This window comes from Phyllobates terribilis, unplaced genomic scaffold, assembly GCF_046119375.1.
Source record: "Phyllobates terribilis strain yellow unplaced genomic scaffold, ASM4611937v1 Scaffold_14__1_contigs__length_39327217, whole genome shotgun sequence".
NCBI lineage: Eukaryota > Metazoa > Chordata > Amphibia > Anura > Dendrobatidae > Phyllobates > Phyllobates terribilis.
The window spans coordinates 29,998,312-30,024,038 of NW_027362774.1; the positions used below are offsets into that span (position 1 = coordinate 29,998,312).

General features: G+C 55.2%; 1 protein-coding gene across 4 annotated transcripts in view; it reads left to right on the top strand.

The window, feature by feature from the left end:
* HYDIN (HYDIN axonemal central pair apparatus protein) overlaps positions 1–25,727 on the top strand; it is a 313,905-nt gene that overhangs the window by 189,676 nt on the left and 98,502 nt on the right. For 2 of the 4 annotated variants that reach the window (XM_073659829.1, XM_073659831.1), the window contains exons 20-37: positions 1,120–1,360; positions 1,489–1,632; positions 1,712–1,852; positions 3,117–3,418; positions 3,504–3,563; positions 3,650–3,722; positions 4,107–4,175; positions 4,696–4,905; positions 5,506–5,637; positions 7,979–8,156; positions 17,307–17,383; positions 17,474–17,589; positions 22,162–22,298; positions 22,376–22,503; positions 22,575–22,766; positions 22,849–22,998; positions 23,082–23,321; positions 23,395–23,557. In XM_073659829.1, coding sequence (XP_073515930.1) covers positions 1,120–1,360; positions 1,489–1,632; positions 1,712–1,852; positions 3,117–3,418; positions 3,504–3,563; positions 3,650–3,722; positions 4,107–4,175; positions 4,696–4,905; positions 5,506–5,637; positions 7,979–8,156; positions 17,307–17,383; positions 17,474–17,589; positions 22,162–22,298; positions 22,376–22,503; positions 22,575–22,766; positions 22,849–22,998; positions 23,082–23,321; positions 23,395–23,557 — 2,753 coding nt within the window. Of the gene's footprint in view, positions 1–1,119; positions 1,361–1,488; positions 1,633–1,711; positions 1,853–3,116; positions 3,419–3,503; positions 3,564–3,649; positions 3,723–4,106; positions 4,176–4,695; positions 4,906–5,505; positions 5,638–7,978; positions 8,157–17,306; positions 17,384–17,473; positions 17,590–22,161; positions 22,299–22,375; positions 22,504–22,574; positions 22,767–22,848; positions 22,999–23,081; positions 23,322–23,394; positions 23,558–25,727 lie in introns of those variants that run through there. The other 2 variants (XM_073659830.1, XR_012253067.1) reach the window with 2 other exon arrangements.

Here is a 25,727-nt window from a genome sequence, read left to right on the forward strand (position 1 = left end):
CCTCGCCCTGCTGCTGCCCCTCGCCTGCTGCAGTGATCACATGGTAGATGGATGTTGCTGGCGCCTGCTTACGTCCTGTAGCTAGCCTGCTATAATATGGGGAGGAGCCGTTTTGTTCGCTGGCCGCCATGTTGTATACGGCTCCTCGCCAGCTGAGCCCATGATGACAGGGTGTCCCCACATCTCTGCAGTGTCAGTGTGCTCACATGGACATGGCGCTCGGGTTCTGCCTCCTCTGCCAGGATGTGGAGATGCCGTGTCTGGTGTCAGTGGAAAGTTTGTGGTGGGGGTCCGGCTCTGATGGCGGGTGAGGGGCGGCGCGGGGTCACTTTCCTAGCTTCGCTGCTTGCTCTATTGTTCGGGGGTTTCAGTGACACCGGAGCTTTTGTGTTTGATCAAAGCTTCAGCTGATGGGAACATAATGCCGGTATTAGATGCCAGGAATGAGGCTGGCTGCACGGTGAGCGAGCCCCTGGTACGTGGCGGTGCCAGTCTCCCGCTGCTGCTCCTGTCATCGTCTTTGTCCTGCTCCGGCCGAGTATAATGGCAGCCGTGGAAGAGAACACCAGCGTAACCTCATCCGAGCCCGGCCGTAACCCAAGAAGCTGCCGAGAGCGTAACCCAAGAGCAGCGTGACCTGTCCGCTTTCCTGCAACACCGAGCAGAGGATGGCCCCTCCGAGACCCTCGCCGCATGCACCGAGATCCTCGCCGCATGCACCGAGACCCTCACCTCACGGTCCGAGAGCCTTGAAGCATGGCCCCGAGACCCACACTGCACGACCTCAAGACCTACGCCGCACGCTCCCAAAACCCTCGCCGCACGCTCCCAAGACCCTCACCTCATGCCCCGAGACCCTCACCGCACGCTCCCGAGACCCTGACCTTACACCCCGAGAACCTCGCTGCACACCCCGACTCCTATTTAATGGACGTCCGAGACATCTCGCTTTGCACAGCGTCTCCTTCACAATCGCTGCATTCCTCGTCCCTTCTGCTGCGTCCCGCTGCCAGGGTGGCACGCGGAGCGCTGGTGCCCTTAGATGACGACCAGGCTATATGCACCGCTCCTTCACCGATGTGGCATCTGCCGTGTAATGAACCTTGTGTCTTCATGCAGTGCCGGGCCCTGCCGCTATCCCTTCACGATAACGAACCGCGGGTGTCGCACCCACCAGCTTTACTGGATAACAGAGGGATTCCCTCAGTTCAGCAAAAGACAGCAACTTCCTAGCCGTAAACCCGGGGCCCCTAATCCTGAGCCCCTGGGCCCCGTGTTCAGATTGCTCCCATCACGAATGGAGCTGGCTCCTGGGCAGAGCATTGATGTGGTGCTAGAGGGGTCCTCCGCCACCCCAAAGGTGAGCAGTAGTGGTGGCCACAGCCATGTCACTGGTGGACCGTGCCACTGACCATGGGTCGCTGCATGGATAGGTTTTGTGCCCGGGTCCATACGGGGATAGTCCTTGTGCCACCTCTTGTGTTTCAGATGGTGAGGGAGCGTCTGCTGGGACAGGCCATTATAGGGAAACAGTCCGGGAAGGAAAAAATCCTGGTGGCCGATGTGATCTGTGAATTCATTGCTCCTGTGCTTCATCTGTCCAAGCAGAGGCTGCACTTCTACGTGGAGAAGGTGAGGCACCGCTTGTTATCCGCCGGCCTCCACCACCGAGTCCTCCTCAAGTCACTCACCATGTCCTCTGCCTTTTTAGCCACCAGAAGAAGAGCTAAAGGAGAAGTACGAGTCTGTGATCCTGAGAAATGTGTCCTCACTGCCCGTGACAATCCGCCTATCCCTGAAGCCTCCGTTCTCCCTCTGCCACAGCGGTGCCGTCCAGGAGGAGGATGAGGAGGTAGTGCCCGTCATTAGTGCCCTGCAGTAGTGCCCAGCCATAGTGCAGCCAACTCTCTTTACACAGGGGAGAGAAATCAACTTTATTCACCTCTCTCTTTTGCACAGTTTCATTGTACACAAGTAGGTATTCAGCTCCAGTGCCACAAAACTAACCCCATCAGTGCCAGTACCCCAAAACTCACAGTCAGCACCATTGCCCCTAAACTCACCGCCAGTCAGCGCCAGTGCCCCTAAACTCACCGCCAGTCAGCGCCAGTGTCCCAAAACTCACCACCAGTCAGCACTAGTGCCCCAAAACTCACCAGCAGTCAGCACCACTCCCTCAAAACTCACCGCCAGTCAGCACCACTCCTTCAAAACTCACCGCCAGTCAGCACCAGCTCCCCAAAACTCACCGCCAGTGCCCCAAAACTCACCGCCAGTCAGCACCACTCCCCCAAAACTCACCGCCAGTCAGCACCACTCCACCAAAACTCACCGCCAGTCAGCACCACTCCACCAAAACTCACCGCCAGTCAGCACCACTCCACCAAAACTCACCGCCAGTCAGCACCACTCCACCAAAACTCACCGCCAGTCAGCACCAGCTCCCCAAAACTCACCGCCAGTGCCCCAAAACTCACCGCCAGTCAGCACCACTCCCTCAAAACTCACCGCCAGTCAGCACCACTCCTTCAAAACTCACCGCCAGTCAGCACCAGCTCCCCAAAACTCACCGCCAGTGCCCCAAAACTCACCGCCAGTCAGCACCACTCCCCCAAAACTCACCGCCAGTCAGCGCTAGTACCCCAAAACTCACCGCCAATCAGCACCAGCTCCCCAAAACTCATCGCCAGTCAGCACCACTCCCCTAAAACTCACCGCCAGTCAGCACCAGCTCCCCAAAACTCATCGCCAGTCAGCACCAGCTCCCCAAAACTCACCACCACTTGGCATCAGTGCCCAAAAATTCACTGCCAGTCAGCGCCAGTGCCCATCTCTGGTCGACACCTGTTCCCCCTTTGGTTCTGTCTCTCGAGCGGTCTCAGGTCCTGATCTCCGGGGCATGCTGGCGGCGGCACAGATCAGGCACATGGGAATCTCCACGCTCAGCAGAGTTGGAGCGATTGTGCCCAGAGATCGGTGGAGCGGCCCTGTAATTCTGCTCTTGCTTCAGCTTATTGTACGTGTCCGACACCTCATGCATATGTCCTACAGCAGGAACAGTTCGATGGGTTGTCTGCCTCTTCCCCACAATGTCGTGGTCTCTGTTTCCCCTCCAGAGTCCCCTGCGCCTTGACACCAATGAAGAAGTGGAGCTGACCATTAGATTTGACCCGACTTTCATTGATGACCTTCAAAGCAGAGTTGTGGAGGAGGTTGTGTCCATCTGCTACGCGGAGCACCCACATACGGAGCACGTCGCTCTGCAGGCGGAGGTGCACTTCCCCAACCTGCACTTCCCCCACACTCACATCCACTTTGGCTGCATTCTCAATGACACAGAGATGACCCGAGAGCTGGAGGTGACCAACGTCAGCCCGCTGCCCGTGCAGTACCGCTGGGCCTTCGTGTCGGATGTTAGGTGAGGCCCCCTATGACGCCCCCCATCAGCACTGGACCTCTGTTCCTCTGCCTGCTTTGCTGGATGTGCAGTGATTGTTTTGCAGATTACCGGACCCTGGCGACCATCCTGAAGGTGCTGGAGAAGACTCTGATCCAGCTGGAGGGTGGGATTCACCAAATACATGATCCGCTCTCAGTGTAAGATCCTGGTGGGCGATAAAACGATCTAATGACCCCTTCTAATCTCCAGGCAACATGGATTCTACAAGTCAAGAGCGCCCGTCCCTGCGACCTGGACTCAAACCCTGGTCCCCCAGACTAAGGTAGGGTCCTGTCTTCTCTTCTGTCTCCTCCGGGATCTCAGGCTGATCACTGACTGCAGAGCATGGACCGTCCGCGGCTCCAGGGTGACAGCGGTCATGCTCCGCTCAGGAAACCCGCAGCCAGGCATTGCCGTCCATGCACAGAGGTGTGAATGAGCTCTTATCCTTGGGCCACACACATTAGATGGCTGTCAGCCGCTCTCTACCACTACCCTCTGCCCATGTACACTCAGCGAGCAGAGCCTGTTCTCAGGAAGCTGTATGTCTAATGGCAGGTAAATAAAGGGTGGGGACTTTATAATCCAAAATCACCGGGTTCATTTGGCCGATGTACTTCCAGTGTGGCCTGAGATGCTTCTCTCATCTGATCCCCTCTGTTCTCAGTCTGTGACACCGACCACCGGAGATGGCGTAATTGTGGCAGAAGAACGCAGGACCACCGGAGTAGAGGAGGTACGCTGGGTCATGGTGTGTGCCCAACATGTAGATACCAGCTCACTGCATCTAAGCCCAGTCCAGACGTCCACAGCACCGAGGGTCCACATCCCCCTGTAATATCCCACCACCGAGGGTCCACATCCCCCTGTAATATCCCACCACTGAGGGTCCACATCCCCCTGTAATATCCCACCACCGAGGGTCCACATCCCCCTGTAATATCCCACCACCAAGGGTCCACATCCCCCTGTAATATCCCACCACCAAGGGTCCACATCCCCCTGTAATATCCCACCACCAAGGGTCCACATCCCCCTGTAACATCCCACCACCGAGGGTCCACATCCCCCTGTAATATCCCACCACTGAGTGTCCACATCCCCCTGTAATATCCCACCACCGAGGGTCCACATCCCCCTGTAATATCCCACCACTGAGTGTCCACATCCCCCTGTAATATCCCACCACTGAGGGTCCACATTTCCCTGTAATATCCCACCACCAGGGGTCTCTGATCCTGTCCCGTCCCCCCCAGGTGTTTGACGTCCTTCCTCAGTTCGGGACCCTGCAGCCGGGGGAGAGTCAGGTTGTGTCGTTCACTTTCTATGGCCACTCAGGCGTCAGCGTCGGGGCCCGGGCCCTGTGTGCGGTGTATGGTGGTCCCGTGTATGAAGTCCGTCTGTATGGGGAGGCCTCGCTCGTCAGCTACGAACTGAGCACCAGAGAAATCGACACTGGAGTCCAGGTAACATGGAGGCCGAAGCTGGGATGGGCGGCGGCCTGTGTGCGTGTCCTAGCCGTGGTACCGTGTGGGAACAACCATGTGCTAACCTGGAGATATAGGTAGGAATACGATGCGGAGGGGGTGATGGGCGGGCACGGCCAGTGGTGGGGAGGGGGTGATGGGCGGGCACGGCCAGTGGTGGGGAGGGGGTAACAGGCCGGCATGGCCGGTGGTGGGGAGGGGGTGACGGGCGGGCAAGGCTGATGGTGGGGAGGGGGTGATGGGTGGGCACGGCCAGTGGTGGGGAGGGGGTGATGGGCGGGCACGGCCAGTGGTGAGGAGGGGCGGTGATGGGCGGGCACGGCCAGTGGTGGGGAGGGGGTAACAGGCAGTCACGGCCGGTGGTGGGGAGGGGGTAACAGGCAGGCATGGCCAGTGGTGGGAAGGGGGTGACGGGTGGGCACGGCCGGTGGTGGGGTGATGTGACGCGTAGGCACAGCCAGTGGTGGGGAGAGGGTGATGGGCGGGCACGGCTGGTGGTGGGGAGGAGGTGACGTGCGGGCATGCCCGATGGGGCACCTCAGGTTGGGCATTATGGGTAACAGCTGTTTGTTTCCACAGGTGATTGACCAGATGGCCGAGGCCCAGATTGTTCTGAGGAACACGGGGAGGGTCGGCTTCCCATTTACTGTGCTGCAGCAAAGCGCGGATTGGCAGCAGGGCCCCGGGGAGCCGCACGTCCAGCCTCGGAGTGTGAGTGCGCCCTCATCTCTACCCACCACTGCTGCTTATTATTGTACAGGACTCCTCTCCCTCCAGAGGAATCTTTGGCGAGTGCTGTGCACACTGTTGGGCTGCGGCACTGCTTGCCGCCTGCGTGTCCTTACATAACCCCAGCATTAGCAGAGCCGGAGCGCACAGTACAGACATCGCACCGGCCAGTCCCTCACTAGCAGCGCGCGGGTGCTGCAGTCGGGGCTGGGGTGTTATAGCGGATGGATATGAGGACGGTGTTATATAACCGCAGGAGGGAACGCTGTGCAGATCTGCCCCCCTGTGGACAGGACTCTCACTGCAGCTCCCTGGACTCCGTTCACACAACTTCTTTTTGAGTTCTGTCCTTGAAAAACATGGCCGGGCACTGACCAGTGTGATGCCGTACGGCTGCTCGGGTGCCCGCACTGTACACGGAGCGAGTGTGCGCATGAAAACAGCCACAGTGTGCACGAGTCTCTTCTGTATTTTGGATAAGGCTCGTCTGTTCATTTCTATGGGTGCAAAGAAAACCGGATGCATTCTGTGTATACATAGTGTGTATGTATGTGTGCATTCTGTATATGGTGTATACAGTACAGACCAAAAGTTTGGACACACCTCATTTAAAGATTTTTCTGTATTTTCATGACTATGAAAATTGTACATTCACGCTGAAGGCATCAAAACTATGAATTACCACATGTGGAATTATATACTTACCAAAAAAGTGTGAAACAACTGAAAATATGTCTTATATTCTAGGGTCTTCACAGTAGCCACCTTTTGCTTTGATGACTGCTTTGCACACTCTTGGCATTCTCTTGATGAGCTTCAAGAGGTAGTCACCGGAAATGGTCTTCCAACAATCTTGAAGGAGCTCCCAGAGATGCTTAGCACTTGTTGGCCCTTTTGCCTTCACTCTGCGGTCCAGCTCACCCCAAACCATCTCGATTGGGTTCAGGTCTGGTGACTGTGGAGGCCAGGTCATCTGGCGTAGCCCCCCATCACTTCCCCTTCTTGGTCAAATAGCCCTTACACAGCCTGGAGGTGTTTGGGGTCATTGTCCTGTTGAAAAATAAATGATGGTCCAACTAAACGCAAACCGGATGGAATAGCATGCCGCTGCAAGATGCTGTGGTAGCCATGCTGGTTCAGTATGCCATCAATTTTGAATAAATCCCCAACAGTGTCACCAGCAAAGCACCCCCACACCATCACACCTCCTCCTCCATGCTTCACGGTGGGAACCAGGCATGTAGAGTCCATCCGTTCACCTTTTCTGCGTCGCACAAAGGCACGGTGGTTGGAACCAAAGATCTCAAATTTGGACTCATCAGACCAAAGCACAGATTTCCACTGGTCTAATGTCCATTCCTTGTGTTCTTTAGCCCAAACAAGTCTCTTCTGCTTGTTGCTTGTCCTTAGCAGTGGTTTCCTAGCAGCTATTTTACCATGAAGGCCTGCTGCACAAAGTCTCCTCTTAACAGTTGTTGTAGAGATGTGTCTGCTGCTAGAACTCTGTGTGGCATTGACCTGGTCTCTAATCTGAGCTGCTGTTAACCTGCGATTTCTGAGGCTGGTGACTCGGATAAACTTATCCTCAGAAGCAGAGGTGACTCTTGGTCTTCCTTTCCTGGGGCGGTCTTCATGTGAGTCAGTTTCTTTGTAGCGCTTGATGGTTTTTGCAACTGCACTTGGGGACACTTTCAAAGTTTGCCCAATTTTTCGGACTGACTGACCTTCATTTCTTAAAGTAATGATGGCCACTCGTTTTTCTTTACTTAGAATTTGTATTATGGCAAGTAAAAAGCAGCTAACAGTCTATTCAGTAGGACTATCAGCTGTGTATTCACCAGACTTCTGCACAACACAACTGATGGTCCCAACCCCATTTATAAGGCAAGAAATCCCACTTATTAAACCTGACAGGGCACACCTGTGAAGTGAAGACCATTTCCGGTGACTACCTCTTGAAGCTCATCAAGAGAATGCCAAGAGGGTGCAAAGCAGTCATCAAAGCAAAAGGTGGCTACTGTGAAGACCCTAGAATATAAGACATATTTTCAGTGGTTTCACACTTTTTTGTTCAGTATATAATTCCACATGTGGTAATTCATAGTTTTGATGCCTTCAGTGTGAATGTACAATTTTCATAGTCATGAAAATACAGAAACATCTTTAAATGAGAAGGTGTGTCCAAACTTTTGGTCTGTACTGTACATAGTGTGTACTCTTATATATGTATATGTGCATTCTGTGTGTGTTGGACGGGGCCGCCACCACCCCCTGATTTACCCCAGAACACGTCTGATCTCCTGCTCGCCCTCTTTTTCCCCAGGGCCTTGTCCCGGCCGGAGGAGAAGAGATTCTCACCGTTTCCTATTTTCCTGGAGTCCCCGATACTTTCCAGCACTTTATTCACCTGCAGGTGGCTCATCTGGAAGCAGAGACGATTGTCCTGCGAGGAGAGGGAGTGTTCCCCCGCATCAGCCTGGATCTGCCTCGAAACCTCACAGGTACTCAGCGCACCTCCTGTGCCTCCTGCCTCACTTCCCAGTCACTCCTGGGCCTCCTGCCTCACTTCCCAGTCACTCCTGGGCCTCCTGCCTCACTTCTCAGTCACTCCTGGGCCTCCTGCCTCACTTCCCAGTCACTCCTGGGCCTCCTGCCTCACTTCTCAGTCACTCCTGGGCCTCCTGCCTCACTTCTCAGTCACTCCTGGGCCTCCTGCCTCACTTCTCAGTCACTCCTGGGCCTCCTGCCTCACTTCTCAGTCACTCCTGGGCCTCCTGCCTCACTTCCCAGTCATTCCTGGGCCTCCTGCCTCACTTCTCAGTCACTCCTGGGCCTCCTGCCTCACTCCTCAGTCACTCCTGGGCCTCCTGCCTCACTTCCCAGTCACTCCTGGGCCTCCTCCCTCACTTCCCAGTCACTCCTGGGCCTCCTGCCTCACTTCCCAGTCACTCCTGGGCCTCCTGCCTCACTTCTCAGTCACTCCTGGGCCTCCTGACTCACTTCCCAGTCACTCCTGGGCCTCCTGCCTCACTTCCCAGTCATTCCTGGGCCTCCTGCCTCACTTCTCAGTCACTCCTGGGCCTCCTGCCTCACTTCTCAGTCACTCCTGGGCCTCCTGCCTCACTTCTCAGTCACTCCTGGGCCTCCTGCCTCACTTCTCAGTCACTCCTGGGCCTCCTGCCTCACTTCTCAGTCACTCCTGGGCCTCCTGCCTCACTTCTCAGTCACTCCTGGGCCTCCTGCCTCACTTCCCAGTCATTCCTGGGCCTCCTGCCTCACTTCTCAGTCACTCCTGGGCCTCCTGCCTCACTCCTCAGTCACTCCTGGGCCTCCTGCCTCACTTCCCAGTCACTCCTGGGCCTCCTCCCTCACTTCCCAGTCACTCCTGTGCCTCCTGCCTCACTTCCCAGTCACTCCTGGGCCTCCTGCCTCACTTCTCAGTCACTCCTGGGCCTCCTGCCTCACTTCCCAGTCACTCCTGGGCCTCCTGCCTCACTTCCCAGTCACTCCTGGGCCTCCTGCCTCACTTCCCAGTCATTCCTGGGCCTCCTGCCTCACTTCTCAGTCACTCCTGGGCCTCCTGCCTCACTTCTCAGTCACTCCTGGGCCTCCTGCCTCACTTCTCGGAGTCACTCCTGGGCCTCCTGCCTCACTTCTTGGAGTCACTCCTGGGCCTCCTGCCTCACTTCTTGGAGTCACTCCTGGGCCTCCTGCCTCACTTCTCAGTCACTCCTGGGCCTCCTGCCTCACTTCTCAGTCACTCCTGGGCCTCCTGCCTCACTTCTCAGTCACTCCTGGGCCTCCTGCCTCACTTCCCAGTCACTTCTGGGCCTCCTGCCTCACTTCTCGGAGTCACTCCTGGGCCTCCTGCCTCACTTCCCAGTCACTCCTGGGCCTCCTGCCTCACTTCTCAGTCACTCCTGGGCCTCCTGCCTCACTCCTCAGTCACTCCTGGGCCTCCTGCCTCACTTCCCAGTCACTCCTGGGCCTCCTCCCTCACTTCCCAGTCACTCCTGGGCCTCCTGCCTCACTTCCCAGTCACTCCTGGGCCTCCTGCCTCACTTCTCAGTCACTCCTGGGCCTCCTGCCTCACTTCTCAGTCACTCCTGGGCCTCCTGCCTCAGTTCCCAGTCACTCCTGGGCCTCCTGCCTCACTTCCCAGTCACTCCTGGGCCTCCTGCCTCACTTCCCAGTCATTCCTGGGCCTCCTGCCTCACTTCTCAGTCACTCCTGGGCCTCCTGCCTCACTTCTCAGTCACTCCTGGGCCTCCTGCCTCACTTCTCGGAGTCACTCCTGGGCCTCCTGCCTCACTTCTCAAAAGTCACTCCTGGGCCTCCTGCCTCACTTCTCAGAGTCACTCCTGGGCCTCCTGCCTCACTTCCCGGAGTCACTCCTGGGCCTCCTGCTTCACTTCCCTGTCGCTCCTGGGCCTCCTGCTTCACTTCCCAGTCACTCCTGGGCCTCCTGCCTCACTTCCCAGTCATTCCTGGGCCTCCTGCTTCACTTCTCGGAGTCACTCCTGGGCCTCCTGCCTCACTTCCCAGTCACTCCTGGGCCTCCTGCCTCACTTCTTGGAGTCACTCCTGGGCCTCCTGCCTCACTTCTCAGAGTCACTCCTGGGCCTCCTGCCTCACTTCCCAGTCACTCCTGGGCCTCCTGCCTCACTTCTCAGAGTCACTCCTGGGCCTCCTGCCTCACTTCTCAGAGTCACTCCTGGGCCTCCTGCCTCACTTCTCAGAGTCACTCCTGGGCCTCCTGCCTCACTTCTCAGAGTCACTCCTGGGCCTCCTGCCTCACTTCTCAGAGTCACTCCTGGGCCTCCTGCCTCACTTCTCAGAGTCACTCCTGGGCCTCCTGCCTCACTTCTCAGAGTCACTCCTGGGCCTCCTGCCTCACTTCCCAGTCACTCCTGGGCCTCCTGCCTCACTTCCCAGTCACTCCTGGGCCTCCTGCCTCACTTCCCAGTCACTCCTGGGCCTCCTGCCTCACTTCCCAGTCACTCCTGGGCCTTCTGCCTTACTTCAGAGTCACTCCTGGGCCTCCTGCCTCACTTCTCAGAGTCACTCCTGGGCCTCCTGCCTCACTTCCCAGTCACTCCTGGGCCTCCTGCCTCACTTCTCAGAGTCACTCCTGGGCCTCCTGCCTCACTTCCCAGTCACTCCTGGGCCTCCTGCCTCACTTCCCAGTCACTCCTGGGCCTCCTGCCTCACTTCCCAGTCACTCCTGGGCCTTCTGCCTTACTTCAGAGTCACTCCTGGGCCTCCTGCCTCACTTCTCAGAGTCACTCCTGGGCCTCCTGCCTCACTTCTCAGAGTCACTCCTGGGCCTCCTGCCTCACTTCCCAGTCACTCCTGGGCCTCCTGCCTCACTTCTCAGAGTCACTCCTGGGCCTCCTGCCTCACTTCTCGGAGTCACTCCTGGGCCTCCTGCCTCACTTCCCAGTCACTCCTGGGCCTCCTGCCTCACTTCTCAGAGTCACTCCTGGGCCTCCTGCCTCACTTCTCAGAGTCACTCCTGGGCCTCCTGCCTCACTTCCCAGTCACTCCTGGGCCTCCTGCCTCACTTCTCAGAGTCACTCCTGGGCCTTCTGCCTCACTTCCCAGTCACTCCTGGGCCTCCTGCCTCACTTCTCAGAGTCACTCCTGGGCCTTCTGCCTCACTTCCCAGTCACTCCTGGGCCTCCTGCCTCACTTCTCAGAGTCACTCCTGGGCCTCCTGCCTCACTTCCCAGTCACTCCTGGGCCTTCTGCCTTACTTCAGAGTCACTCCTGGGCCTCCTGCCTCACTTCTCAGAGTCACTCCTGGGCCTCCTGCCTCACTTCCCAGTCACTCCTGGGCCTCCTGCCTCACTTCTCAGAGTCACTCCTGGGCCTCCTGCCTCACTTCTCAGAGTCACTCCTGGGCCTCCTGCCTCACTTCTCAGAGTCACTCCTGTGCCTTCTGCCTCACTTCCCAGTCATTCCTGGGCCTCCTGCCTCACTTCTCAGAGTCACTCCTGGGCCTCCTGCCTCACTTCCCAGTCACTTCTGGGCCTCCTGCCTCACTTCTCGGAGTCACTCCTGGGCCTCCTGCCTCACTTCCCAGTCACTCCTGGGCCTCCTGCCTCACTTCTCAGTCACTCCTGGGCCTCCTGCCTCACTCCTCAGTCACTCCTGGGCCTCCTGCCTCACTTCCCAGTCACTCCTGGGCCTCCTCCCTCACTTCCCAGTCACTCCTGGGCCTCCTGCCTCACTTCCCAGTCACTCCTGGGCCTCCTGCCTCACTTCTCAGTCACTCCTGGGCCTCCTGCCTCACTTCTCAGTCACTCCTGGGCCTCCTGCCTCAGTTCCCAGTCACTCCTGGGCCTCCTGCCTCACTTCCCAGTCACTCCTGGGCCTCCTGCCTCACTTCCCAGTCATTCCTGGGCCTCCTGCCTCACTTCTCAGTCACTCCTGGGCCTCCTGCCTCACTTCTCAGTCACTCCTGGGCCTCCTGCCTCACTTCTCGGAGTCACTCCTGGGCCTCCTGCCTCACTTCTTGGAGTCACTCCTGGGCCTCCTGCCTCACTTCTCAGAGTCACTCCTGGGCCTCCTGCCTCACTTCCCGGAGTCACTCCTGGGCCTCCTGCTTCACTTCCCTGTCGCTCCTGGGCCTCCTGCTTCACTTCCCAGTCACTCCTGGGCCTCCTGCCTCACTTCCCAGTCATTCCTGGGCCTCCTGCTTCACTTCTCGGAGTCACTCCTGGGCCTCCTGCCTCACTTCCCAGTCACTCCTGGGCCTCCTGCCTCACTTCTTGGAGTCACTCCTGGGCCTCCTGCCTCACTTCTCAGAGTCACTCCTGGGCCTCCTGCCTCACTTCCCAGTCACTCCTGGGCCTCCTGCCTCACTTCTCAGTCACTCCTGGGCCTCCTGCCTCACTCCTCAGTCACTCCTGGGCCTCCTGCCTCACTTCCCAGTCACTCCTGGGCCTCCTCCCTCACTTCCCAGTCACTCCTGGGCCTCCTGCCTCACTTCCCAGTCACTCCTGGGCCTCCTGCCTCACTTCTCAGTCACTCCTGGGCCTCCTGCCTCACTTCTCAGTCACTCCTGGGCCTCCTGCCTCAGTTCCCAGTCACTCCTGGGCCTCCTGCCTCAGTTCCCAGTCACTCCTGGGCCTCCTGCCTCACTTCCCAGTCATTCCTGGGCCTCCTGCCTCACTTCTCAGTCACTCCTGGGCCTCCTGCCTCACTTCTCAGTCACTCCTGGGCCTCCTGCCTCACTTCTCGGAGTCACTCCTGGGCCTCCTGCCTCACTTCTTGGAGTCACTCCTGGGCCTCCTGCCTCACTTCTCAGAGTCACTCCTGGGCCTCCTGCCTCACTTCCCGGAGTCACTCCTGGGCCTCCTGCTTCACTTCCCTGTCGCTCCTGGGCCTCCTGCTTCACTTCCCAGTCACTCCTGGGCCTCCTGCCTCACTTCCCAGTCATTCCTGGGCCTCCTGCTTCACTTCTCGGAGTCACTCCTGGGCCTCCTGCCTCACTTCCCAGTCACTCCTGGGCCTCCTGCCTCACTTCTTGGAGTCACTCCTGGGCCTCCTGCCTCACTTCTCAGAGTCACTCCTGGGCCTCCTGCCTCACTTCCCAGTCACTCTTGGGCCTCCTGCCTCACTTCTCAGAGTCACTCCTGGGCCTCCTGCCTCACTTCTCAGAGTCACTCCTGGGCCTCCTGCCTCACTTCTCAGAGTCACTCCTGGGCCTCCTGCCTCACTTCTCAGAGTCACTCCTGGGCCTCCTGCCTCACTTCTCAGAGTCACTCCTGGGCCTCCTGCCTCACTTCTCAGAGTCACTCCTGGGCCTCCTGCCTCACTTCCCAGTCACTCCTGGGCCTCCTGCCTCACTTCCCAGTCACTCCTGGGCCTCCTGCCTCACTTCCCAGTCACTCCTGGGCCTCCTGCCTCACTTCCCAGTCACTCCTGGGCCTTCTGCCTTACTTCAGAGTCACTCCTGGGCCTCCTGCCTCACTTCTCAGAGTCACTCCTGGGCCTCCTGCCTCACTTCCCAGTCACTCCTGGGCCTCCTGCCTCACTTCTCAGAGTCACTCCTGGGCCTCCTGCCTCACTTCCCAGTCACTCCTGAGCCTCCTGCCTCACTTCCCAGTCACTCCTGGGCCTCCTGCCTCACTTCCCAGTCACTCCTGGGCCTCCTGCCTCACTTCCCAGTCACTCCTGGGCCTTCTGCCTTACTTCAGAGTCACTCCTGGGCCTCCTGCCTCACTTCTCAGAGTCACTCCTGGGCCTCCTGCCTCACTTCCCAGTCACTCCTGGGCCTCCTGCCTCACTTCTCAGAGTCACTCCTGGGCCTCCTGCCTCACTTCTCAGAGTCACTCCTGGGCCTCCTGCCTCACTTCTCAGAGTCACTCCTGGGCCTCCTGCCTCACTTCTCAGAGTCACTCCTGGGCCTCCTGCCTCACTTCCCAGTCACTCCTGGGCCTCCTGCCTCACTTCTCAGAGTCACTCCTGGGCCTTCTGCCTCACTTCCCAGTCACTCCTGGGCCTCCTGACTCACTTCTCAGAGTCACTCCTGGGCCTCCTGCCTCACTTCCCAGTCACTCCTGGGCCTTCTGCCTTACTTCAGAGTCACTCCTGGGCCTCCTGCCTCACTTCTCAGAGTCACTCCTGGGCCTCCTGCCTCACTTCCCAGTCACTCCTGGGCCTCCTGCCTCACTTCTCAGAGTCACTCCTGGGCCTCCTGCCTCACTTCTCAGAGTCACTCCTGGGCCTCCTGCCTCACTTCTCAGAGTCACTCCTGGGCCTTCTGCCTCACTTCCCAGTCATTCCTGGGCCTCCTGCCTCACTTCTCAGAGTCACTCCTGGGCCTCCTGCCTCACTTCTCAGAGTCACTCCTGGGCCTCCTGCCTCACTTCCCAGTCACTCCTGGGCCTTCTGCCTCACTTCTCAGAGTCACTCCTGGGCCTCCTGCCTCACTTCCCAGTCACTCCTGGGCCTTCTGCCTCACTTCTCAGAGTCACTCCTGGGCCTTCTGCCTCACTTCCCAGTCATTCCTGGGCCTCCTGCCTCACTTCTCAGAGTCACTCCTGGGCCTCCTGCCTCACTTCTCAGAGTCACTCCTGGGCCTTCTGCCTCACTTCCCAGTCACTCCTGGGCCTCCTGCCTCACTTCTCAGAGTCACTCCTGGGCCTCCTGCCTCACTTCCCAGTCACTCCTGGGCCTTCTGCCTCACTTCTCAGAGTCACTCCTGGGCCTCCTGCCTCACTTCCCAGTCACTCCTGGGCCTCCTGCCTCACTTCTCAGAGTCACTCCTGGGCCTCCTGCCTCACTTCCCAGTCACTCCTGGGCCTTCTGCCTCACTTCTCAGAGTCACTCCTGGGCCTTCTGCCTCACTTCCCAGTCACTCCTGGGCCTCCTGCCTCACTTCTCAGAGTCACTCCTGGGCCTCCTGCCTCACTTCTCAGAGTCACTCCTGGGCCTCCTGCCTCACTTCTCAGAGTCACTCCTGGGCCTCCTGCCTCACTTCCCAGTCACTCCTGGGCCTCCTGCCTCACTTCTCAGAGTCATTCCTGGGCCTCCTGCCTCACTTCTCAGGCACTCCACTTCATCTGCACTTAAGGTGGCAGACGAGCAGATGTTCGGGGGCACATGCCATGATGTACTGAGCGCTCGGGTGCTGCCTGGTTATCCCCTAAGCTGCTGAGAGAAAAAGCGATGAGCTGCAAGGCATCCTGCTCCGGAGACGTTACCGCTGCTGTGTGTCTGCATCGACAGCAGTGTGTGTGTCATGTGTGTCACCTGTATTATCAGCACCGCATGCCTCACCCGTATCACCCACATTGTCTGCCTCGCCAGAGTCGTCTGCCTCGCCAGTATCATCCATATTGTCTGCATCACCCGTGTCGTCTGCCTTTTTCATATCGCCCACCTCGTCCGTATATTCTGTATCGTTTGCCTCGCCTGTATAATCTGTATCGTTTGTCTCGCCTGTATTGCCTGCCTTGACCATTTTGCCCACCTCGCCTGTATTGCCCGCCTCATCCGTATCATTTGTATAGTCTTTGTGAAGACCCGGGGTCTTCCGTGGGTGTAACGCTACTCAGACAACACAGGGTGAGGGTAAAACATTGTGACAATACTTTACTGACCCACAAAGCGGACAATAAACACATAGAACAGTCCCAGCAAATACCCAAGATGGTGCAACATTACACAGTCTCACCCTTCCTCCTTCTCCGCCCGCCTGGGATAGAACAGCTGCGACTTTGGGACTTCCAGGTCCGACTACCTCAATCAGTGGCCCCCCCCGCTTCTGGCGGACCCCCACAGAGAGAAGGAAGCTAGCAGTCCATCGAGGTACAAGACCAGGAGACCCGTGGGTCCCACCCTGGCGCCTCCGACAGTTTCCATGGGGCCAGATGACCGGTGGGTCCCTCCTGGCAACCCCAAACAACATATCCATGGGGCCAGGTGACTTCATCGTCCCAACCTGGCAACCCCAAATGTATCCATGGGATCTCTGATGGTCAATGGAGCAGATCCGTATCTTTCCAGTCAGGCTATATCCTAATCCTTGACTCTCCCTGCTACAGAAGCACATGTCCTTTTTAAGTACACATCCACAGGTTGGAGGGAAAGGGCTGCCTCATGTCTCATTGTTTGAGCATTTAATTAATTTGCTTAGTTTGTCCTCCTGTCTTGTGAGTCAATAAGCCACAGGGTCAACAAAGGTTAATCATCATAATTAGCAAACATTCATTGTTTCCAAACCGAAGAGGAGACAGCAATCAGGGTTATACAAATACTGGTCTGTTCTTATTGACCAGGCACATAAATACACATACATTTACAAGTCAACAGAAACACAATAGTGTATTTCTCTTGGATTAACAAATCTAAACGTCTGGCTAATTAAGATTATAGGCTGTATCATCACAGTCTGCCTCACCTGTATCGCCCGCCTCACCCATGTCTCCTGCTTCGTCCATATCATCTCTATAGTCTGCCTCACCCATATCGCCTGCTTCGTCCATATCATCTCTATAGTCTCCCTCACCTGTATCGCCCGCCTCACCCATATCGCCTGCTTCGTCCATATCATCTCTATAGTCTCCCTCACCTGTATCGCCCGCCTCACCCATGTCTCCTGCTTCGTCCATATCATCTCTATAGTCTCCCTCACCTGTATCGCCCGCCTCACCCATATCGCCTGCTTCGTCCATATCATCTCTATAGTCTCCCTCACCTGTATCGCCCGCCTCACCCATATCGCCTGCTTCGTCCATATCATCTCTATAGTCTCCCTCACCTGTATCGCCCGCCTCACCCATGTCTCCTGCTTCGTCCATATCATCTCTATAGTCTCCCTCACCTGTATCGCCCGCCTCACCCATATCGCCTGCTTCGTCCATATCATCTCTATAGTCTCCCTCACCTGTATCGCCCGCCTCACCCATATCGCCTGCTTCGTCCATATCATCTCTATAGTCTCCCTCACCTGTATCGCCCGCCTCACCCATATCGCCTGCTTCGTCCATATCATCTCTATAGTCTCCCTCACCTGTATCGCCCGCCTCACCCATATCGCCTGCTTCGTCCATATCATCTCTATAGTCTCCCTCACCTGTATCGCCCGCCTCGCCCATATCGCCCGCAGTTTTGTAAGTTTTCCTGTTCTCTGCTTCCAGCAGGTGACCGATTTGAGCCGTTTCTGACAGTGGCAGAGCAGTTGAGGGGAGGAGAGCCGGAGCCCTGCGCAACCTCTGTACGCCCGCCCGTGGTTGTGGTGTGTGTCAGCGGTGAGTCCAGTGATGTGCTGCGCGCGGAGCTGACCTGACTGTGCTGTGCTCTGCAGGATGCCCTGTTGATGATGGAGGTGGAGCGTCTCCTGATTAAAAAGCATGCGGAGGATGAGCTGGATAAAGGGATAACGGGGGGCAGCACCCAGAAGAGACGCCGGCAGCTACTGCAGTGAGTGCTCTGCGCCTGTGCATCTACCTTCTCATGTGACAAGGCTTGTCCTCCATGACAGCCCCCGTGCTGTACCTATGGGCCCCCGTGCTGTACCTATGGGCCCCCGTGCTGTACCTTCAGGCCCCGTGCTGTACCTTCAGGCCCCGTGCTGTACCTTCGAGCCCCGCGTTTGGACACACCTTCTCATTTAAAGATTTTTCTGTATTTTCATGACTATGAGAATTGTACATTCACACTGAAGGCATCAAAACTATGAATTACCACATGTGGAATTATATACTTAACAAAAAAGTGTGAAACCACTGAAAATATGTCTTATATTCTAGGGTCTTCACAGTAGCCACCTTTTGCTTTGATGACTGCTTTGCACACTCTTGGCATTCTCTTGATGAGCTTCAAGAGGTAGTCACCGGAAATGGTCTTCACTTCACAGGTGTGCCCTGTCAGGTTTAATAAGTGGGATTTCTTGCCTTATAAATGGGGTTGGGACCATCAGTTGCGTTGTGCAGAAGTCAGGTGGATACACAGCTGATAGTCCTACTGAATAGACTGTTAGAATTTGTATTGTGGCAAGAAAAAAGCAGCTAAGTAAAGAGAAATGAGTGGCCATCATTACTTTAAGAAATGAATGTCAGTCAGTGTGAAAAATTGGGCAAACTTTGAAAGTGTCCCTAAGTGCAGTTGCAAAAACCATCAAGCGCTACAAAGAAACTGTCTCACATGAGGACCGCCCAAGGAAAGGAAGACCAAGAGTCACCTCTGCTTCTGAGGATAAGTGTATCCGAGTCACCAGCCTCAGAAATCGCAGGTTAACAGCAGCTCAGATTAGAGACCAGGTCAATGCCACACAAAGTTCTAGCAGCAGACACATCTCTACAACAACTGTTAAGAGGAGACTTTGTGCAGCAGGCCTTCATGGTAAAATAGCTGCTAGGAAACCACTGCTAAGGACAAGCAACAAGCAGAAGAGACTTGTTTGGACTAAAGAACACAAGGAATGGACATTAGACCAGTGGAAATCTGTGCTTTGGTCTGATGAGTCCAAATTTGAGATCTTTGGTTCCAACCACCGTGTCTTTGTGTGATGCAGAAAAGGTGAACGGATGGACTCTACATGCCTGGTTCCCACCGTGAAGCATGGAGGAGGAGGTGTGATGGTGTGGGGGGGCTTTGCTGGTGACACTGTTGGGGATTTATTCAAAATTGAAGGCATACTGAACCAGCATGGCTACCACAGCATCTTGCAGCGGCATGCTATTCCATCCGGTTTGCGTTTAGTTGGACCATCATTTATTTTTCAACAGGACAATGACCCCACACACCTCCAGGCTGTGTAAGGGCTATTTGACCAAGAAGGAGAGTGATGGGGGGCTACGCCAGATGACCTGGCCTCCAGTCACCAGACCTGAACCCAATCGAGATGGTTTGGGGTGAGCTGGACCGCAGAGTGAAGGCAAAAGGGCCAACAAGTGCTAAGCATCTCTGGGAACTCCTTCAAGATTGTTGGAAGACCATTTCCGGTGACTACCTCTTGAAGCTCATCAAGAGAATGCCAAGAGTGTGCAAAGCCGTCATCAAAGCAAAAGGTGGCTACTGTGAAGACCCTAGAATATAAGACATATTTTCAGTTGTTTCACACTTTTTTGTTAAGTATATAATTCCACATGTGGTAATTCATAGTTTTGATGCCTTCAGTGTGAATGTACAATTCTCATAGTCATGAAAATGCTGAAAAATCTTTAAATGAGAAGGTGTGTCCAAACTTTTGGTCTGTACTGTGTAGTCCACATAGATAAACAGTGTAAAGACCAGATAAAAGACAGTATGCAAGGTAGGGAGCTGATCCAGTCTAAAACCTCCAGAACAAGATGGAAAGCTGTTACCAAATGGTCCTGCAATTTAGATGGGGGAAAAGCTGTAAAAGAGTGAAGGCCTGAGTATGTAGGTAGCGGGCGAGAATAAGCATATTGACCATGGGGTGTAAATATCTGCTGCAGGCAATGCCGCAATAAGAGAAAATTGCCAGTAAGGAACCTACAACTTAGGTGTAAACAAGCGTGTAAAGATGATAATAGTATTATACCCACCAGCTGGAGGGTAAAGGAAGTGTTAGTGGATGTTCCCCCGCTTCCCAATGCGCGTTTCGCGTGGGGCGTTCTTGGCTTTGTCAAGGGAAGGTAAGGTATTTCATCTCCAGGACCTTTAAGTAAGCAGGACAACCAATCACATGGTATACCATGTGATCAGAGGTAAACAAATGGCGCTGCACACAGTGGCGCATGCGCCTCCCTTTAGCCACGCCCCCCCGTTCCGGGCTCGACAGTCAAGCCCGCAGGAGGCTCGCACCGGAGCTACCCGTCGTGCAGGCAGCCACAGTGTGTGCACGGACCTGGAGACACCAGACCACGACGGGGGACCGCAGCCACGGGGGCGCATGCGCACGGCAGCGCCATCGGTGGTGAGTATATGTAAAACAACAGTAGAAAATATAAAGAAAATTATGATATCAATCTTGCTGATCAGATGTTATAATAGAAGGAGATGGCTGATGAACAGCAGGACGAGCAGAGCAACCCTGCTTCAAATAACACTGGATCTTCTGTCTGGCGTAATATTCCCAGTGCAAGAGACTATGCGCCGTCATCATCCCAAAGAGGTAAAGCAAGAAAAAAGCATTGGGTCCTGAACAAAAAAAGAACATAAATTAATTGAAAAGACTGTTAAGAACAAAATAATCAAAAGGGGAATTAGAAAAAAATAATAAAAAGAAAAATAATAAAATGTAACAAGGGAGACACAAAAGGATGGGGAGAAAAAACAACCACATGACCAATTATATAAATAAAGGGAAGGGAAAGGGGCACTAGGGGGAAATAACAGGTATGTTAGTACCCTAAGGACAAAAAATAGGATCAAACCACATATGGCTAAAGGAAGGAGGAAAAGCTAAGTGACTCGTTCAGTCTGTTGGGGGCCATAGTAGCCAACGTGACATTCCACCTTGCCTCTCTTTGTGCATGGAGTTTCTTGATATTGCTTCCCCTTGGTCCTAATCATAAGAGACCAAGGGTCACAATTGTGAAAGTCTCTAAAATGACGGGGGATTGTCTTCAGTTCGGAGGGATCAACCACTGAAAGGCCGCAGCAATGTCTCTAACGTGCTGGCGAGCCCTGACTTGTACTGCAACATGAAATCCAATGTAGGTTCCCACCATCAGAGTCAAAGGTTTTGTAACATAGAACATTGGCACAAGCCAAGCAGTGGCCGCAGGGGAAACACCCCACCGTAGATGTGAAAGATGACAGGAGCCTACTGTTTTCTGGGATATAATGGCTTCTGACGAGGAGATCACTAAGATTATGTGATCTCCTCGCTGTCATGGACAGAGGACGCGTGGATCAATGCATTGAGCGCCGTCGTTTTTCTGAAGACGTCAATCTGGATGGACGACCGTGAGTCGACCTCAAACTCAAGTCCAGAAATTCAATTCTGACAGGGTCATATTTATACGTCAAACGGATATTTTTACTGTTGATGTTGAATCTGTCCATGAAGGTCCCGAGCTGCTGCGCCATCCCCCTCCACAAAAACAAAATATCATCAATATACCTGTACCAGCACGCATGCTCGTCACCCAAAAGGGATCTCTCCCAGGAACCCAGGAAGAGATTGGCGTACGAGGGCGCGCAGCCCGTGCCCATGGCCATGCCGTGTCGTTGCAGGTAAAAAAGATCTTTAAAAATAAAAAAATTGTGGGTAAGTATGAAGCACAGCAGCTCTAGGCTAAACTCGCACAAAGGGCCGTCCAGGTCAAAGGTACCCAAGAAGAGGCGGACCGCCTCCAATCCATCGGCGTGGTCAATGCACATATAAAGGGTTTCCACATCTGCCGTAACCAGGAGCGCATCGTCTTCCACAAAGATGCCGTCAACCCGAGTAAGGACGTACGTCGTGTCCTTGATAAATGATGGTAGCGTCTCAACTAAGGGCTTAAGATTGTGATCAACGAATCTGCAGATGGGTTCGCAGAGACTCTCTAACCCGACACAATCGTATGCCCCGGTGGGTTGATGGCATCCTTGTGGATCTTGGGCAGCAGATAAAACGTGGGGAACTTGGGAAAACAGACAGTAAGTCCGTCCAGGACTTATTTAGTGATGGTGGCTTGATTGCCGTGTCTACGGCAGGGGGCGTGGCTAAAGGGAGGCGCATGCGCCATTGGTTTACCTCCGATCACATGGTGTACCTGGTTACTTTAAGGTCCTGGAGACAACTAAATTGCAGGACCATTTGGTAACTGCTTTCCATCTTGTGCTGGAGGTTTTAGACTGGATCAGCTCCCTACCTTGCATACTGTCTTTTAGCCGGTCTTTACACTGTTTATCTATGTGTACTATATGTTAATAAAGATTTGTCACAACTTTTAAACTTTAAAACTCCCTGTTTCTCCTGGTTCCTTGATGGTTCACAGAGTTTTTCTAGTGCAGCACACTCTCGCTAGTGCGTTTTGATGTGCCTGCCGCTATTATGAATTTGGGAATTTTGTCAGTAATATCTGTCTCTTCCAGGGCTGACCTCCCAGAGTATCTGCTAGATTTTGGATACGTAATTATTGGCGAGGTCCGATCGCACATCATTAAGGTCACTAACACTGGACATTTTCCCGTGTCCTTCCGGGCTGACCGGCGTGGACTCTCAGGCACAGGTATCACCATGTCTGTCCTCAGAGCAGACCATGAGCGGCCAGGGGCAGTAACGATCCCAGCGTTCTGCCTCCCGTAGGGTTCACCGTGGAGTTAGACCGCGTCAGGAATCTACCCTGCTGTCAGACTGAGATCTTCTGGGTGAAGTTTGATCCTCAGGGTGCGAATCTCCATCTGGGAGCAGTGGATGTGGTGCTGGACATTCAGGTGAGGTCTCGGTCCGTGTTGGCGGCACCTCGGGGTCTCGTGGGTCTCTCAGGCCTGATCTCTTCCTGCAGGTGAGTGGGGGTCCCCGGTGGTCTGTCCGTCTGCGGGCGCTGGTGACTATGCCTTCCCTGTGTGTTTCGGACGAGCGGGTGGAGTTCAGTCCCGTGCAAGTCGGCCAGTGTCAGATCCGCACTCTTCAGCTGTCTAACCCGCTCCCTGTGCCCTGTGAGTGGACGCTGATGTCCCTGGAGGCTGAAGTTAAGGTACCGCCATTAGCCTGGTCCCGTCACTAACAGTGCCCCCGTGGGAGCAGGACTCGGTGCTTATTGTTCCCGTCCTCTGCAGGTAGACAAACACCTCCCTATGTACCTGCGCAAGAAGTTGAGGCAGGAGGCTCAGCCCAAAGCCGCCGTCTTCGAGATGATCCCGGCACATGACCTCCTGCTTCCCGGACAGAAGAAGAACGTGGACATAAAGTTTCTGCCGCGGGAGGAGGTGAGGAAGCAGAGCGATGGCACTGGGGGATGTAAGCCGGGCGGTGGGATTCTGGATGGTGGGCTGTGATACTCTACTTGTAGAAGCTGTACCGTCAGCGCCTGGTCCTTCAGGTGGCGCAGAGCAGCCAGCGAGTCCTGATGCTAGCACAAGGCCAGGGCCTGGAGCCGCAGCTGGAATTTACCCCCAGTGTCCTGGAGCTGGGCCCCATCCTGCCACTAAGCTCGGGGGATGATGTGGAGGTCGTGGTGAGAAATCCCTGCAGCTTTCCCATTGAGTTCTACTCCCTGGAGATGGACAAGCAGTACGTGGAGGAGGAGAAGGTAATCAGCGGGCGTGCTGTGCTCTTCGGGCTCCGCTCACACTTGTCGCTCCATCGCTCTGTGCTTGGTGCAGATTCTGCGGCTCTTGAAGGGCTATGACGCTCAGAAGACCCTTCTGCTCCCACCGCGCTCAGCTGGAGAGAAACTCCCACCAGAAATCCTGGAGTACTACGAGGAGAAGAGACAGCGGCAGGAGGAACAGGAGAGAGGGCGCGGAGCGCAGGGCACAGAGGACGGTGAGTGGTGTGTGTACCCAGTATACAGGACAGTATATCCTCCGCTGTATACTGATCCATGAGGCCGTACACCATGTCTCCGGAGGGCACAGAGGACGGTAAGCCGTGTATGTACCCAGTATACAGGGCAGTATATCCTCCACTGTATACTGATCCATGAGGCCGTACACCATGTCTCCGGAGGGCACAGAGGACGGTGAGCGGTGTATGTACCCAGTATACAGGGCATTATATCCTCCACTGTATACTGATCCATGAGGCCGTACACCATGTCTCCGGAGGGCACAGAGGACGGTGAGTGGTGTATGTACCCAGTATACAGGGCAGTACATCCTCCGCTGTATACTGATCCATGAGGCCGTACACCATGTCTCCGGAGGGCACAGAGGACGGTAAGCCGTGTATGTACCCAGTATACAGGGCAGTATATCCTCCACTGTATACTGATCCATGAGGCCGTACACCATGTCTCCGGAGGGCACAGAGGACGGTGAGCGGTGTATGTACCCAGTATACAGGGCATTATATCCTCCACTGTATACTGATCCATGAGGCCGTACACCATGTCTCCGGAGGGCACAGAGGACGGTGAGTGGTGTATGTACCCAGTATACAGGGCAGTACATCCTCCGCTGTATACTGATCCATGAGGCCGTACACCATGTCTCCGGAGGGCACAGAGGACGGTAAGCCGTGTATGTACCCAGTATACAGGGCAGTATATCCTCTGCTGTATACTGATCCATGAGGCCATACACCATGTCTCCGGAGGGCACAGAGGACGGTGAGCGATGTATGTACCCAGTATACAGGGCAGTATATCCTCCGCTGTATACTGATCCATGAGGCCATACACCATGTCTCTGGAGGGCACAGAGGACGGTGAGCGGTGTATGTACCCAGTATACAGGGCAGTATATCCTCCGCTGTATACTGATCCATGAGGCCGTACACCATGTCTCCGGAGGGCACAGAGGACGGTGAGTGGTGTATGTACCCAGTATACAGGGCAGTATATCCTCCGCTGTATACTGATCCATGAGGCCGTACACCATGTCTCCGGATGGCACAGAGGACGGTGAGCGGTGTATGTACCCAGTATACAGGGCATTATATCCTCTGCTGTATACTGATCCATGAGGCCATACACCATGTCTCCGGAGGGCACAGAGGACGGTGAGCGGTCTATGTACCCAGTATACAGGGCAGTATATCCTCCGCTGTATACTGATCCATGAGGCCGTACACCATGTCTCCGGAGGGCACAGAGGACGGTGAGCGGTGTATTTACCCAGTATACAGGGAATTATATCCTCCGCTGTATACTGATCCATGAGGCCATACACCATGTCTCCGGAGGGCACAGAGGACGGTGAGCTGTGTATGTACCCAGTATACAGGGCAGTATATCCTCCGCTGTATACTGATCCATGAGGCCGTACACCATGTCTCCGGAGGGCACAGAGGACGGTGAGCGGTGTATGTACCCAGTATACAGGGCAGTATATCCTCCGCTGTATACTGATCCATGAGGCCGTACACCATGTCTCCGGAGGGCACAGAGGACGGTGAGTGGTGTATGTACCCAGTATACAGGGCAGTATATCCTCTGCTGTATACTGATCCATGAGGCCATACACCATGTCTCCGGAGGGCACAGAGGACGGTAAGCCGTGTATGTACCCAGTATACAGGGCAGTGTATCCTCCACTGTATACTGATCCATGAGGCCATACACCATGTCTCCGGGGGGCACCGAGGACGGTGAGCGGTGTATGTACCCAGTATACAAGGCATTATATCCTCCGCTGTATACTGATCCATGAGGCCGTACACCATGTCTCCGGAGGGCACAGAGGACGGTGAGTGGTGTATGTACCCAGTATACAGGGCAGTATATCCTCCACTGTATACTGATCCATGAGGCTGTACACCATGTCTCTGGAGGGCACCGAGGACGGTGAGCGGTGTATGTACCCAGTATACAGGGCATTATATCCTCTGCTGTATACTGACCCTATGAGGCCGTACACCATGTCTCCGGAGGGCACAGAGAACAGTGAGCGGTGTATGTACCCAGTATACAGGGCATTATATCCTCTGCTGTATACTGATCCATGAGGCTGTACACCATGTCTCCAGAGGGCACTGAGGAGAGTGAGCGGTATAT